Source organism: Physcomitrium patens, chromosome 17 (genome assembly GCF_059467195.1).
Source record: "Physcomitrium patens ecotype Gransden chromosome 17, ASM5946719v1, whole genome shotgun sequence".
NCBI lineage: Eukaryota > Viridiplantae > Streptophyta > Bryopsida > Funariales > Funariaceae > Physcomitrium > Physcomitrium patens.
Genome location: NC_143426.1, coordinates 8377043 through 8390091, shown reverse-complemented (window position 1 = coordinate 8390091; position 13049 = coordinate 8377043). Strand labels below are relative to the sequence as shown.

At 41.8% G+C, this 13049-nt stretch overlaps 2 protein-coding genes across 5 annotated transcripts; both read right to left on the bottom strand.

Moving 5' to 3' along the window:
* Positions 1-757: 757 nt before the first annotated feature.
* LOC112294454 (uncharacterized) lies at positions 758-4606 on the bottom strand. Its single transcript, XM_024544879.3, has 9 exons — positions 4437-4606; positions 3343-3566; positions 2732-2870; positions 2583-2616; positions 2292-2429; positions 2077-2118; positions 1738-1814; positions 1477-1550; positions 758-1287 (listed from the first exon to the last, which is right to left on the bottom strand). The coding sequence occupies exons 1-8, from the start codon at positions 4452-4454 to the stop codon at positions 1479-1481; spliced, it is 744 nt and encodes a 247-aa protein (XP_024400647.1). The 5' UTR covers positions 4455-4606; the 3' UTR covers positions 758-1287; positions 1477-1478.
* Positions 4607-6190: 1584 nt separating this feature from the next.
* Positions 6191-12870, bottom strand: LOC112294453 (pyrophosphate-energized membrane proton pump 2). Of its 4 annotated transcripts, none has more exons than XM_024544877.3 (16): positions 12655-12870; positions 11925-12342; positions 11521-11724; positions 11088-11239; positions 10776-10923; positions 10251-10383; positions 9940-10112; positions 9653-9773; positions 9342-9529; positions 8945-9137; positions 8329-8573; positions 8060-8224; positions 7752-7907; positions 7467-7578; positions 6982-7201; positions 6191-6758 (listed from the first exon to the last, which is right to left on the bottom strand). In XM_024544877.3, exons 2-16 carry the CDS (start codon positions 12030-12032, stop codon positions 6653-6655), a joined length of 2424 nt encoding a protein of 807 aa, XP_024400645.1. In that variant the 5' UTR covers positions 12033-12342; positions 12655-12870; the 3' UTR covers positions 6191-6652. The 4 variants fall into 4 exon arrangements, with proteins under 4 accessions (XP_024400645.1, XP_024400646.1, XP_090099815.1 ...); XM_024544878.3 differs by having other exon boundaries at positions 11925-12264; positions 12655-12826; XM_090243689.1 differs by lacking the exon at positions 12655-12870 and adding an exon at positions 12505-12569.
* Positions 12871-13049: the final 179 nt, after the last annotated feature.

The window sequence follows — 13049 nt, the reverse complement described above, 5'->3', positions numbered from 1 at the left end:
AACAATACTAAAAAGAATAATGAATTCACTAGTGTTCGTGTCTTTAAATCAGTTGTCAACTTAAACAGTTGTGATAGCAGGATCCAATTAATACCGAAACTTGGACTTTAGTATAATAGCGACTCCGTCATTTTGTACGAACATCAATTTGTAGTTTCTGTTGTCGACAACGAATCTTCTAATTTCTTTTGGCAGAATGATAAATTTACATGTTGGGTAGTCTTCAACAGCAACAACCAGCCAAGTAAAGCAATGTACTTCTACAACACACAAAAATTCCATAATGGTATCTTTTTCAATTTAGTTCAGTCTTAGGAGTTGGTACTCTTCTTATTATTTATTAAGAGATGTGAACTCCATTGGCATATCCACACGCACTTCTGAATCGTTACACATAAACGTGTCTACAAAAATGTAAATATATAGCTACACAAATCGAGTTATTAATACCAGTAGCACATAAGTGTCCCACCTACTCGCAAGATTCGGCTGAGACTTCGGTTTTAGAAGCATGGTAGCTAGGCCTTAGAGACTGCTAAGGCACAGTGCATCTCGAGGACCAGGAGTTATCAGGCACTTGATGAACTGGAAGGGTTAGGATTTTGTACTAAATAAGATAAGAAATATTATGCACTTCTTGGTTCACATCATCACCAAAAATAAATGTGCTATCGCTAACTCACTCAACTAAGCACCCAACAACTAACATACCTTCAGGACCAAAATACAAAGTTCAGTACTAATCATGAAAATGGTGTACCCAAATCGCTCAAAATGAACGTGGAAAAAATTGCACATCAAAGAGGTTGATTATAAATCACAAATATCAGTAATAATCCAACCCGGATTCCATGAACGCACCCTTGTAATGATCCTAGCAACTGATACCTAACCCGGCACAACTATCTCGAGACAGGTAATCCCTGCACATAACAAGTTTACTGCACATAAGGTTGTAGTTGTGAATTGACATACGATCACAGCCTTCACCTGGCTTTAAAGACCATTCATGTCAATGGAGTAGCTAAGAAGTGGCTACAAAAGATAATGTAAAAAGGTGTTTTGACGAAGTTCTGAAATTCCAGTAAAAACGAGGATAAACTGCTGGTTTTCATCAAATCATCAGGATGGAATGCTTCAAGTAAAGTTGGCAACTCCCATGTGATCTGAGTCAGTTGAAACTTGTCTAAAAACCCAGAACAGTTTTTGAAGAGAATTATGTAACCAGGATCTGTGCTGCTGAAGCACAAAATGAAGACAATTTCCTGCCATAAATGGCACTCACATCTGCACGACAAAACAGCTAAAATTCTCAAATCCCGCAAGGTAACCAAAAGGTAACCCAAACCAAGCTAAGCCAATATATCTTCAACCAGCGCCTGAGGCTAGATCCAAAACTAACTAGGTTTCAAATCACATAGAATAGAATAGAATGAAGCAGCTATTCCTAAAATACACAGAGAGCAAAATATCCACCTCTAACTTTTCCCTCCATCCCCTCCATCCTCTTCATCAGAGTCACCCTTTTCTCGAAATCTTGGATTCTTTTCCTGCAAAAAACCCGTGTTAAAACCAAGTAGACGCCTAAAAATGTGGCATGATGTTATAGATGATAATGATTACAATCTAAATGTAATTGACCCTTCACTTCAACGCGGTCTTTACTGTCTTGATTGAACAAGATAAGACAACTGCAGAGTGAGATGTTGAGGCCCCTTGAGATTTCAACCAACTTACAACTTTCAGTTCCCTATCTTGTCTCTTCACACCATCTGCAGGTGGAGCATCTTCATCTCTGTATCTCTTTCTCCCCTCTACACCCAACAAAGGTAAACTTTAGACCTTTTCAGCGAGATAGTAATCAAAAGTAATCATTCTCAAATGGATGCAACATGTAGTAATAATATGAAGTTGGTAAGCAGTGAACTAAAATTGAAAAAGAATCAGGAAGGGAAGACATCAAATGCGAAATTTCCGCTGATGGATTGCAAAAAGCCCAGACATGAAAGAGTAAAAGAGATGGAATGAACTCACGAAATAGCAAAACATTGTGTTAGATGTAATCAAACAACTCACCTCTATGTCGATTGCCTCCATTGCCATGTCGGTCTTTTCCACCTGTAAATATTTCCAAATTTTAAAGCTGGTACTATTATCAAATAAATTTTACATGAAAACGTTAATCCTCATTCCAAAAAGAAAAAAAAGAAAAGAAAAGAAACAAGCTGCCTCGTTTCCCAGATTGTAGGGTGATAGTAATACTGATTGCAGAAATATGTAATGATCCTTACGCCTGAATTCATTTCCACCACCTCCTTCTCCCAGATTAGGATATTGAACCCCTCCCATGCCCACAGGTTGGTCATATTCCACAAGCTGCCGCCGCACTTCCAACTCCTTCTGTACCAACTTTCCATAGCCTCCTCTCCGTGCAATTGTTTTAAATTAAGGGAAAAACACAATCAATAATATACAGAGAACCGGGTTTCCTATGGTATTTCATGAGCTCGCAGGAACATAAATCTATAGTACAAAGCTTCGAAAGGAACAATGAACGCAAATAGCACAGCAGTTAAGGATATCAGGATCATAATCTGTACGGTACTCATCTCGCACCTGTCATCACAAGCATTCCCCATCGATGCGCACCCAAGTATCAGTTGTCAGATACATTACAGGAAAAGAACTCGTGAATATAGTATAAAAGCACTACAAAAGTAAGGATAACAACCTGGCCTCCACTCCTTCCACGACCCCATTGCCGACCCTCTTGAAAACCCCAATCAAAGTCCACACGTATAGGTCGGTCGTCCAAAATGGTTCCACTAATGTATTTTACAGCGTCCTCAGTATCTTCTCTTGTATAGAATCTAGCCAATCAACTTTAACATCAGAACTAAAAAATCCAACCCTATCCAATTGAAAAAATATATTCCTCGTAAAGGCCGTGATCAGCAACTCCAAATTCAAATGCATCTGTAAAGGAAAGAAGCACCGTGGAAAATATGAAATTCCTATCTTGGTAAAATCACTACAATCACACTATTGAAACCTCTAACTCCCACACAACACGCAGAAGCTTGTCAATGCAAAGCCCTCAGAGACTGTCTGAAAGCCTGAGCTTGCATGCGTTTAAGTTTTTCCAATATGCCACAATTTACAATTTTAAATTTGTATAGGATTGAAGAAGGAGAAAGAAGAAGAAGAAGAAGAAGAAGAAGAAGAAGAAGAAGAGCAAACCAATCTGTTGGACTCCCTATGGCACATACGATTAGAAGTCATGCAGTAATATGTGATAATCTCGGGCGCGAGATGCTTGGGTCAAGGTTTTTAGGAACATACAGAACAAAGCAGAAACCACACGGGGTTTTACTGTTCTTATCGAGACCCATAATGATCTTCTTCAGCTCCCCAGTGCGAGAAAAAACCTCGTAGATCTGCTCCTCTGTGGTATAGAAAGAGAGGTTTCCCACATACACTGTGGTTGAGGTTCGAAGCGCATGCTCAAATTCATCCTGTGATCCCAGAAATCTACGATCTCTGTACGCCGACAGTTGATCCGGATTCTGCATTCAGCCAGAAAAAATCGTTCAGCACTTCGACATGCCACGTGTTTGTTACCTCAAGCTTTGCCACATCCCTGGTCCTCACTATCTCAGAATTGCAAGAATTAACCAAGTATATACTCACTGTAAAATGAGGATAAACTAAAGCTAACATAACGAACATTTTAAGACTGCCACACTAATTGATTCCTAAACGCGATATTAAATTCATCCCTCCTCAAACATACGTCTTCTCAATCTCGTCTTGTTTTCGCTTGAAGCGGACGCAGACTTTCTCTCACACGAATCCCGCATATTTCATCTCAAATACAATGTGCATTCAAATTCAAATTTCGTTAGCTAAAAAATTAATCATAGCTGCGAACTAACTTACACCTGCACAAATCACAATTCATTTCTATAACCTATTACAGCCCTAAGTAATGCTCTACACTAAAACACACATGCGCAAGCAGAACATAACCCAAAAACAAGGTCTCTCGTAAACACGTTGATAACTACCGCAAACAATTCTTCTGGAGCGACTTCCGATTAAGTCTACCAATACAAAAGGAAAACAGCGAAGAGTCAGTAACTGACAACAGAACAGCCAGCCCAACACACATCAGTCCTCTTTCATAAAACCCTCAACACCGAAACGCTGCTTCGACGCAAACAATAAGCAAATTTCAGAAAAAAAGAAGCAATGGACATAGACCGTCGCGAAACTCAATGCCACCAGAGGCTAACGACGATTCTTCCGTCCTGTGTTGAAATACGAAACCGTTACGATTCAAAGTCGACCGAGACCGCCTAAATCCACAGCAAAAACACGACAAAACTGAAGGATAAGAATTATGAAGAGGGTAGAGCATAATCCCGTCAACTGACCTTGAAAAGGCGAGCCATCTGGTCGTGTTTCCAACGCTAGACAGTACGCAACCGCTTCTTCGCACGATAGCTTGCGCGTTCACATCCTGTAACAAATTGGCCGAGAGTCCGCAGCTCCTCCTCTGCCCTTGTCTCTCGCAAGGTCACTCTCCTCCTCTCTCGGCGACCTCGATGCCCATGGCGAGTACCACCACACCCTCCTTCTACACTTGGCTCCCGAATTAGGGCTTCCTCCCCTAGACCCGTTCACACCGCAACGGTCTTGCTTTTTGAAAACCTTCCCACTGGAATCTTTTGTGAATATTCTTACAGCCATTTAAATGTTTCATGTACGTGTAACATTTACTCTTGAAGAGCCCCAGTTCGAAAATCAAAATCAAAAACTGATGTGTAGCTCAGATTGATTGTTAGCTCATGTATTCACTTGAATATTATACCTACTTCTTATACAATGGTACTTAATGAAAGTTTTCTCAGTCCTATGTTTTGTATTTTCTGAAGTTGAGTGTTTATTCAACGTATTGTAACACGATTCTTTACAGTTCATCAGGTGAGCTTTATCATTTTTGAAAGATTTGGAAGTGTATGTATTTAAGCATAGGTATATAAATATATATATATATGTATATATATGACTTTGAGTATTCTCTTATCCTCTCTCCTTTGTAGTGCTGCATTGATGCTCCTAATCTGACTTTGCATCCTCCATTCTGTTATTCTATGAGCATGCACCAGACCTGTTGGTGTAATCGCCTCTGCGGCATTGAGCTTTATCACATGTTGAAGACATCCAAGTCTGCCCATCAGCATGACGGTATCGTCACAATATGTGTGGACCATGCTCAATGTTGCAACTGTTCGATGATTCTTCAAGACTTGTCACATCCTCTGTAGCCCACATTTTACAAAGTCTTAAAACCGGTCCTCATTCTGGAAGTGTCAAGGTGAAACATCTACGTCTAAGTGTGCCAAGGCTCTTTCTTTCCACTTCGTACCCAGGAAGAATTCGGTCGTCAAACCATTATTTAAAACGACGGCGCATACGAGAAAAAATTGTAACGCCGCAAGCTTCCCAATCCCCACAAACTCCCACCAACCCTAATTAAGAGGCTCGATGTCCTCGACCCAGCGGTTCAGAAACTGGTTGAAAGGCTGCACTGCACCGATACGCTGGGGTTCAATGTCAAAAGAGAGAATTTGTAGGGAACCGACTATTTTTGAGCTCAATCTTTCTATTGCTGTGCCTGCTTTCGTTGCAGGTCTACAATTTGTGACCCGCCACCACCCTTGATCGTCATGTCAAATTTCAAAGCTAAATGATTATCCTAATAAAAAGAAACAAGAAGGGACGCACTATTTCATGTTGGGAGATCTTTACCAGGAAGTAAGGCAAAAACCAGAATTCCTCTAATAAATACGAAAATGAGTTGGCTTATCAAAAGCTTTCCGGTTGTACTTTCGTAGAGAAGTCCCGCAGAGGCCGATCAATAGCAGTAACGACCAGGAAAAATATGATGACTCAGGCAAGATAATTGTACTTCTAGACATGAAACCATACTTATTTCACGAATAAGATCTTAAGAATTTTATGCGATGATCCGAGTCACATGACGCTAGTCCCATCCAAAATATAGCTAAGGTTGATCTTGTAAGCCTTGCAGAGGCAGGGCTGAAAAGAGTGATGCTGCCATTCTTAAATTCCAAACCAGATATTACTTCAAACACATCGATAATTCAAACACATCCAACCAAAATTTGGCAACAATCAATAATACCACCAATTTCAAAATACTACATCCCGAAATGGGTCAAGGCGGATCTTTCCACGAGATGAATAGCTCTTTCACCTAATCGCTTGCTGCTTCAGTAATCTGTAGAAACTTGTGCATGTTTTCTTTCCCGTCAATACAACAATTTACTCAGCGACAATGTACTCTCCTTATAAGAATAGGAAAAAACCATCACCTCGCTAAAATGAAGTACTACCATTAAAATCGTGACCCAACAATCTAGGACCTGCGCTACTTCCATCAGAACATTGCAGCTCTTATCACAACCAAACCAGCTACTACTTTCACCTGATTGTGTCTGATGAAGGTGCTTTGAGAAGCCTGCGACGAAAGAGTGTCAATTGCCTTGCTATAGTAATTACAGCATGTCTAAAACAAAACCTCGACAAACTCCAAATGAGTGAAAAATTGCCTGGCTGTAGATTTTCAATTGTCCAGGAAGAGCGGTGCCATGACCAGTGTGATGGTAGCGAGCATCTTGATTAGCACATGGAGAGAAGGTCCAGCAGTATCTTTAAAAGGATCTCCAACTCTGCAATCCAAAAATGAATGTGATAAGTTCCTGTCTCCAGAAGAAACATTCAGCTCGAAACTTGTATCACTTCGTTTCGTGAAAGTTAAATACTAAATGAACAAACTACTACATTTTAGTCATTCCAAAAACCTGTAATGCTTACTGGGTATGCAAATGACGCACCACTGAAACATTATTCAAACAATCAGCACCCTACAGTTGCTTTCGAAAGTTGACTTACGTATCACCAGTAACCGCCGCTTTATGGGCGTCGCTGCCCTTCCCACCAAAAGCCCCGCTTTCAATATATTTTTTTGCGTTGTCCCAAGCCCCTCCAGAAGTGTTGAGGAAGAGGGCCATCAAGATACCTGAGACCGTTGCAAACATGAGCATGCCAGCCACAGCCTTGGCTCCCAGCAGCGGCTGATCTGTAGCTTGCCCAACAAGCCTAAAAACAAGACCTAAACAATCACAATTCAAGGTCCCCAGTCAGAGTAGCACTTGGAATAACGTCAACCAGCCATTCATTAGTGAAGGCGCAAAATCACACAGACGAGATACTGGAAGTGTCATTTCTAGAAGGAATATACCAAAAAACAGCGAAGACAGCACTAAAACACCAGTCAGAAACGCTGTTCTTGAATACCACAGACGAGAAAGCAGTATCCAAGGATTGTTCAACCACTTGAGAACTAGCTCAACAACATCGTAATAAAGTTGCATTACCAATTACAATTGGAGAGATGACTGCCAGAGCCCCTGGTTTGATCATCTCACGGAGAGACGCAGCCGCAACGATGGATACACACCGAGCATAGTCTGGCTTTTCTTGGTACGTCTACAAGTCGCACCAGATTTGCTATCAGTACAAAAAGATTGATACCGTTAATAGTACTACTACCAATGTTAATATTCAAAAGACCATTTTAAAGAAAATATCCAACCTTAAGTTCCTAAGCATTACAACTGAAGTGCACTGGAAGAGGCATTTGTAAACTCGTGAATCCTTACCATGATACCAGGCCGCTCAGAAAACTGCCTGCGGACTTCACTGACAACTTCTTGAGCTGTTCGGCCCACAGCAGCACATGCCCAGGCACTGAACAGATAAATAAGCATAGACCCCAACAAGCCTCCTACAAATACTTCTGGGATTGCAATATCCACCTGAATTCACAAACAATGAGGATTTCGATTACCACAGGCCCCCACCGGTTGCAATTCCTACATACTTATGCATAAATCCAATCTTGAAAACCTTTGCTTCCCAGCTAATGCAGTGATTGAACCCTGGTTGCAGGAGCATAAATTTGTCATACCGTAGTGAAGGCAACGCCAGAAAATGAAGACACTTCGTCCATGTAAGCACTGAAGAGAAGGAAGGAAGCTAAGGCAGCTGAGCCGATGGCAAAACCTTTAGTAGTTGCTTTAGTAGTGTTACCAACTGCATCCAGCAAATCAGTGATCTCCCGAACACTCTCTGGCTGCAGACAGCAAATCAGCAAATCAGCAATGCAAAACTCCAAATAGAAATATTAAGCATTACTACCCTTATACCAAAAGTGCAATCGCTCCTATACACTCATACCTGTTGACTCATTTCAACAATGCCTCCAGCGTTGTCTGCAATGGGTCCAAACATGTCCATCGTCAACACATAGCCCGCAGTACTGAGCATGCCCATAGTCGCTACAGCTGTTCCAAAGAGCCCTCCAGTTGGAATTCCTTGATTGTCCTGAAGTCCAGATGTCTTTCCAAGCCAGTACGCGGTGACAATAGATAGGCTGATGACAAGAACCGGCATTGCTGTTGACTCAAGGCCAAGACTCACACCTGCTCCAGAGAAATGACGGCTTAATTAAACCTCCTTTTCACTTCATGCTTCACTATTTTTGGTTACTCTAAAAAGCGACTGATAAGGATGCAAGTATTATCACCTTAAGGAGCTGTAAGTCAACTACTCCGAGACAGTAAAAAGTTCTCATATTGAATAAAAATTTCACGGTTACTAAAGCAATGTCGAAGTGAACCAGATGCCAGAACTAACTACATAAAAGATCTATATTCAGTCATTACATGATATGGCTCATTTGTGCACCCATCAGTATTAGGAAAAAGAAAAACGCCCTGCAAATAAAATCTAACAACTCAAATATTTTATGAACAAAAATAAATAAATAAATAAATAAATACAAAAAAAAAACCTGCAATGATGTTGGTTCCATGTCCCGTTGTGCTCGACAGGGCCACCTGACGAACTGGGTCATACTTGTAGTCGGTGTAGTACTGAGAGATCCAAACAAAAACGTATGCAGTAACAATACCAACCAGCCCACAAAGAGCAAAATGAAACCAAGCCGAAGGGGCCTGTTCAGTGTAGAGAAGCCATCTTGTTGACTGCATGAGCCATAAGAATTAAGTATCAGAACAGGTCAATATGCCATTTTCAGATGATACAATGCATGTGTGTAAAATTTAAAATCCTTCAGCCCGGCGCTTAGCATTCTGTATGCTACGAAATTTAAAAAGCAAAATAAGGTGCATAAGTTATCAAGACAAAGAAATCATCGTGCACAAATTTAGAAACTGCAGAGTACTCACTCCTCCAAAAGCTAACACCGCTAAGAAGAGCGTGACAGAGTATCCTTTCTGTAAAATGATCATAGGATCTTCAATGAGTGACTTTGAGCTGGGGTCTCGAGTGCCTTTGATTGAAGCAATCCCGATAGCAGATACAACCAAATCAAATGAATGTACAACCAGGGGAAAGAGGATAAACCCAGATGGATCTGCAAAAAAGCGAGTCAGTGAAAATTAGTGGTGTATGGATTGTAAGATGACAAGATCCTGCGCAGCAGAACAAAGAACACTATATCGGACTTCAAACACACAAACACAATAAGGAAACTTACCGTCTAGTTTGCAGCGCTTGGCCATGGTGCCACCAAGAATCATGGCACTGATAATTTCAGCTGCAATACTTTCAAATAAATCCGCACCACGGGCAGCACAATCTCCCACGTTGTCTCCGACCTGCTCCAATGTACAGGCTTCAATAACTGGACTGCCAATAGACGTACTAAATTTTTAATAAATTCTATTTGACATTGCAAGTATAGAGAGGACTAGAACCAACGCTGAAGTAAAACAGACACGACTAGACACTTACAGATACAGAAAAGAACGCATTTACACATACCAGATCAGCAATTACGGCAGGATTCCTTGCATCATCTTCAGGGATCCCTTGTTCCACTTTACCCACCAGATCTGCACCTACGTCTGCAGCTTTTGTATATATCCCCCCTCCTAGTTGTGCAAAGAGCGCAACAAACGAAGCACCAAAACCATAGCCAACCAGCAGCAAAGGCACTGCAACATGGAAAACATCATTAATGAACACATACAAATCCTCTGAATGTGATCATGAGAAGTTGTTCTAGGTCAATCCACCAAGCTCAAAACAAGTTTTAGGCGCACAAAATAGGAAAGAAAAGTAAGGCCCCTCACACTCAGTCATCTTCATGTTATGAATAGTATCAACACTAAGGAAGACATAGAAGGATGCGAATAGCACTGCAACTCCCATTACTGTCATTCCAACCACAATGAGAGCGGAGAAGCCTCCAGCACGCACAGCCACCTGCCATTATCACCACAAACACACATTATGAGACTATGTGCATCTTTAACATAACATACAACTAACACGTTTTTCTGAGAGCAAAAATAAAGTTAATATTGCCATGTCTAAGAGTCAAACCTATCCTTTTTCTCACTGTACCCTGAAGCAACAGCAATAACTAACGATCTTATCCAGCAATGATCTCATAATGGCTGCGGTTGAAGACCATCTCCGTCTAACGCGAAGGTCATGGTGGATTGATTTTCATGTAACTAAGAACTTCAGAGCAATTTCTATAGTCTATGCTACCTGCCGAGTAAACAACTAAATTTCTGGTTATAAATAACGTCACTACAGTATAAAAAGGAAGTTGAACTGCAAAAACGATATAGAGCAAAAGAAACACGAACCAGGAGCGCCTCTCGTGCAGAGCGCCGAGCAGCGCTAGACACACGCACATTGGCTCGGACCGACACCCACATGCCAATGTAGCCAGCAATACCCGAACAAACAGCTCCCAATAGAAAGGATAGAGAAGTAATGAAAGCCAACGTTGACCTGTAAGAATCATAATATCAGCTACAATCAGTAGTCACTCTAAAAAGGAACTACGAAAGAACGTCACCCATGTATACTGCAAACATGAAAATCACTTTCTCCAGTTCAACTGGCTTATCTTTAACAATACAAGGCTAAAACTTGATTGTGAAGAGAAAGATTACTTCTCAAGTCCAGCAGCCTCTTGTTCTGGTGTAGACTTGCGGAACATGTAGATTCCAAGAATGACGAACCCCAAAACTCCTGCCATTCTAGATATGGATCCATATTGTGTGCGGAAGAATCCTTCTGCTCCATCTCGGATTGCATCGGATATCTGCGTAGAGAAGCATTGAAAAATATAATTGCCTACCAAATAGTTGTTCAAAATTACTGTAAGAACAGCACAACTTGTGCAAATTAAACACTAAGAATGAACCAGGTCCAGCTTCTCTACCACTCCTCTCCGCGAGATCAGACGAAATTTCTTGTGAACCGAAATTTAATAGCCCTCTTCGACCACCTCATTGGACTGAACTACAGATAGAAGTACAAAGACTGAAGAACGGAAACAGTCACATGCATTATTAAGAAAGGCATCAGAGTTCATCACGGTACCTCACTCATCTCAGGCGGCCCCTCGTCCTTTGCAAGAACCCAACTTGCGAGGTAGATTGCATACACCAAGCTGCCTATGCATATTGTGAAGACAAACAAGATGATCGGAGAGCTTTGTGACCCAATGTAGAACAAGAAAAACACAGTAAACAGAGCAAGGAGGTAGTAGACGCGTCTGTCCAGTCTGAGAGCCGTCTGTACGAGCTGCAAAAAACAAGGGGGACGAGTTGGTATGTGCTCTGAATTGAGAAATCCTAATACGACAACATAGAGACAGAATGTTAATAAATCAAGGTGTTCTTACAAGGTTTGCACATTGAATATGTTGAATGGTTCAGTGAACATTGTAGGAAGGGGATCTAAGATTCAACTCGAATGAATCAAGGGATTAGGAGAAGGTGTACCCAGAAAGGCTTGTTTTTCAAAGACGAAAATGTCCTCGGTTTCTCCTGATAGGAACCCATCAATGGGTTTTCCACATCCATCCTATGATCATCATCCATGCCCATCATTGTGTTGGACGACGAAAACCTGCGAGAAATTAGAGGATTGGGGGCCTCTCCCCCCTGCAAGAGATCCAGGTCGTTCTCTCGATGCTGAGTTGCTCTTTCCACGCTAAAAAAATTAAATGAAGTTTAAAAAAACCAAGCGCGGACTCCACAAAGTATCTCGCACTCGTTTCGTTCGTTTGTCAACGATTCAAGTTGGTGAAATTAACGGATCGAATTTCTGTCCCATACAATGCTGCAACAAAAATCCTCCGGAACAAGGTTATAATTCGCACTGCATCCCGCCACTCAATGGAAGAAGAATACAGCACGTCTGCGTTTCCAGGAAGAACAAAGAATGTCATCTACACAAGAACACCGTTTCAAAACCGCTTGAAAATCAAAATGCACATCATTCATTAGCAATAAAAAGCACGATTCCACGCGATCCTACTTCAACACAACATCACTCCGAACGAGGAAGCTTGACTCATACCCCTACACTACTCAAAATACACCACGCTACCCCACACCGAAGTTCTCCAAAGACTCAGAAATCTCCTCAAGACCGCAAATAAAACCTAAGGAGTATCCTTCCACCCATACAATTTAAACATCTACAAATGCAACTCGGAGATCTACAGACCTCGCAGCTGAGGCGCATCAAAACATCCAGAAAACCCTGCACACTCCACCGATTTCCTCGATTCCACTTTCACTCGACTCCCACAGTCTCCACCTTCCTTCTCCCGGTGCAAGTACCACAACACGGCAAGCTTGCGCGCTCGATAATGTCAAATGCTTTGTCGGGAACTCGCTCAACTAAACCCTGGAGGCACACAGACCGTGACGAGGGGAGGAAGAAGACCGGTGATTCACCGGGTCACCCGGTAGCACGCCAACCAGTCGGCGGGGTCGAGGAACACTGGGAATCCGGAACTCGAAACGCTTCCCACCCGCCGTTTCATCAGGCGGAGCCCCTGGAACTTTGTTGTTCCCAAGTCGTTCTCCTTGCGGTTCCCTTGCGGGCATCAGTACGCA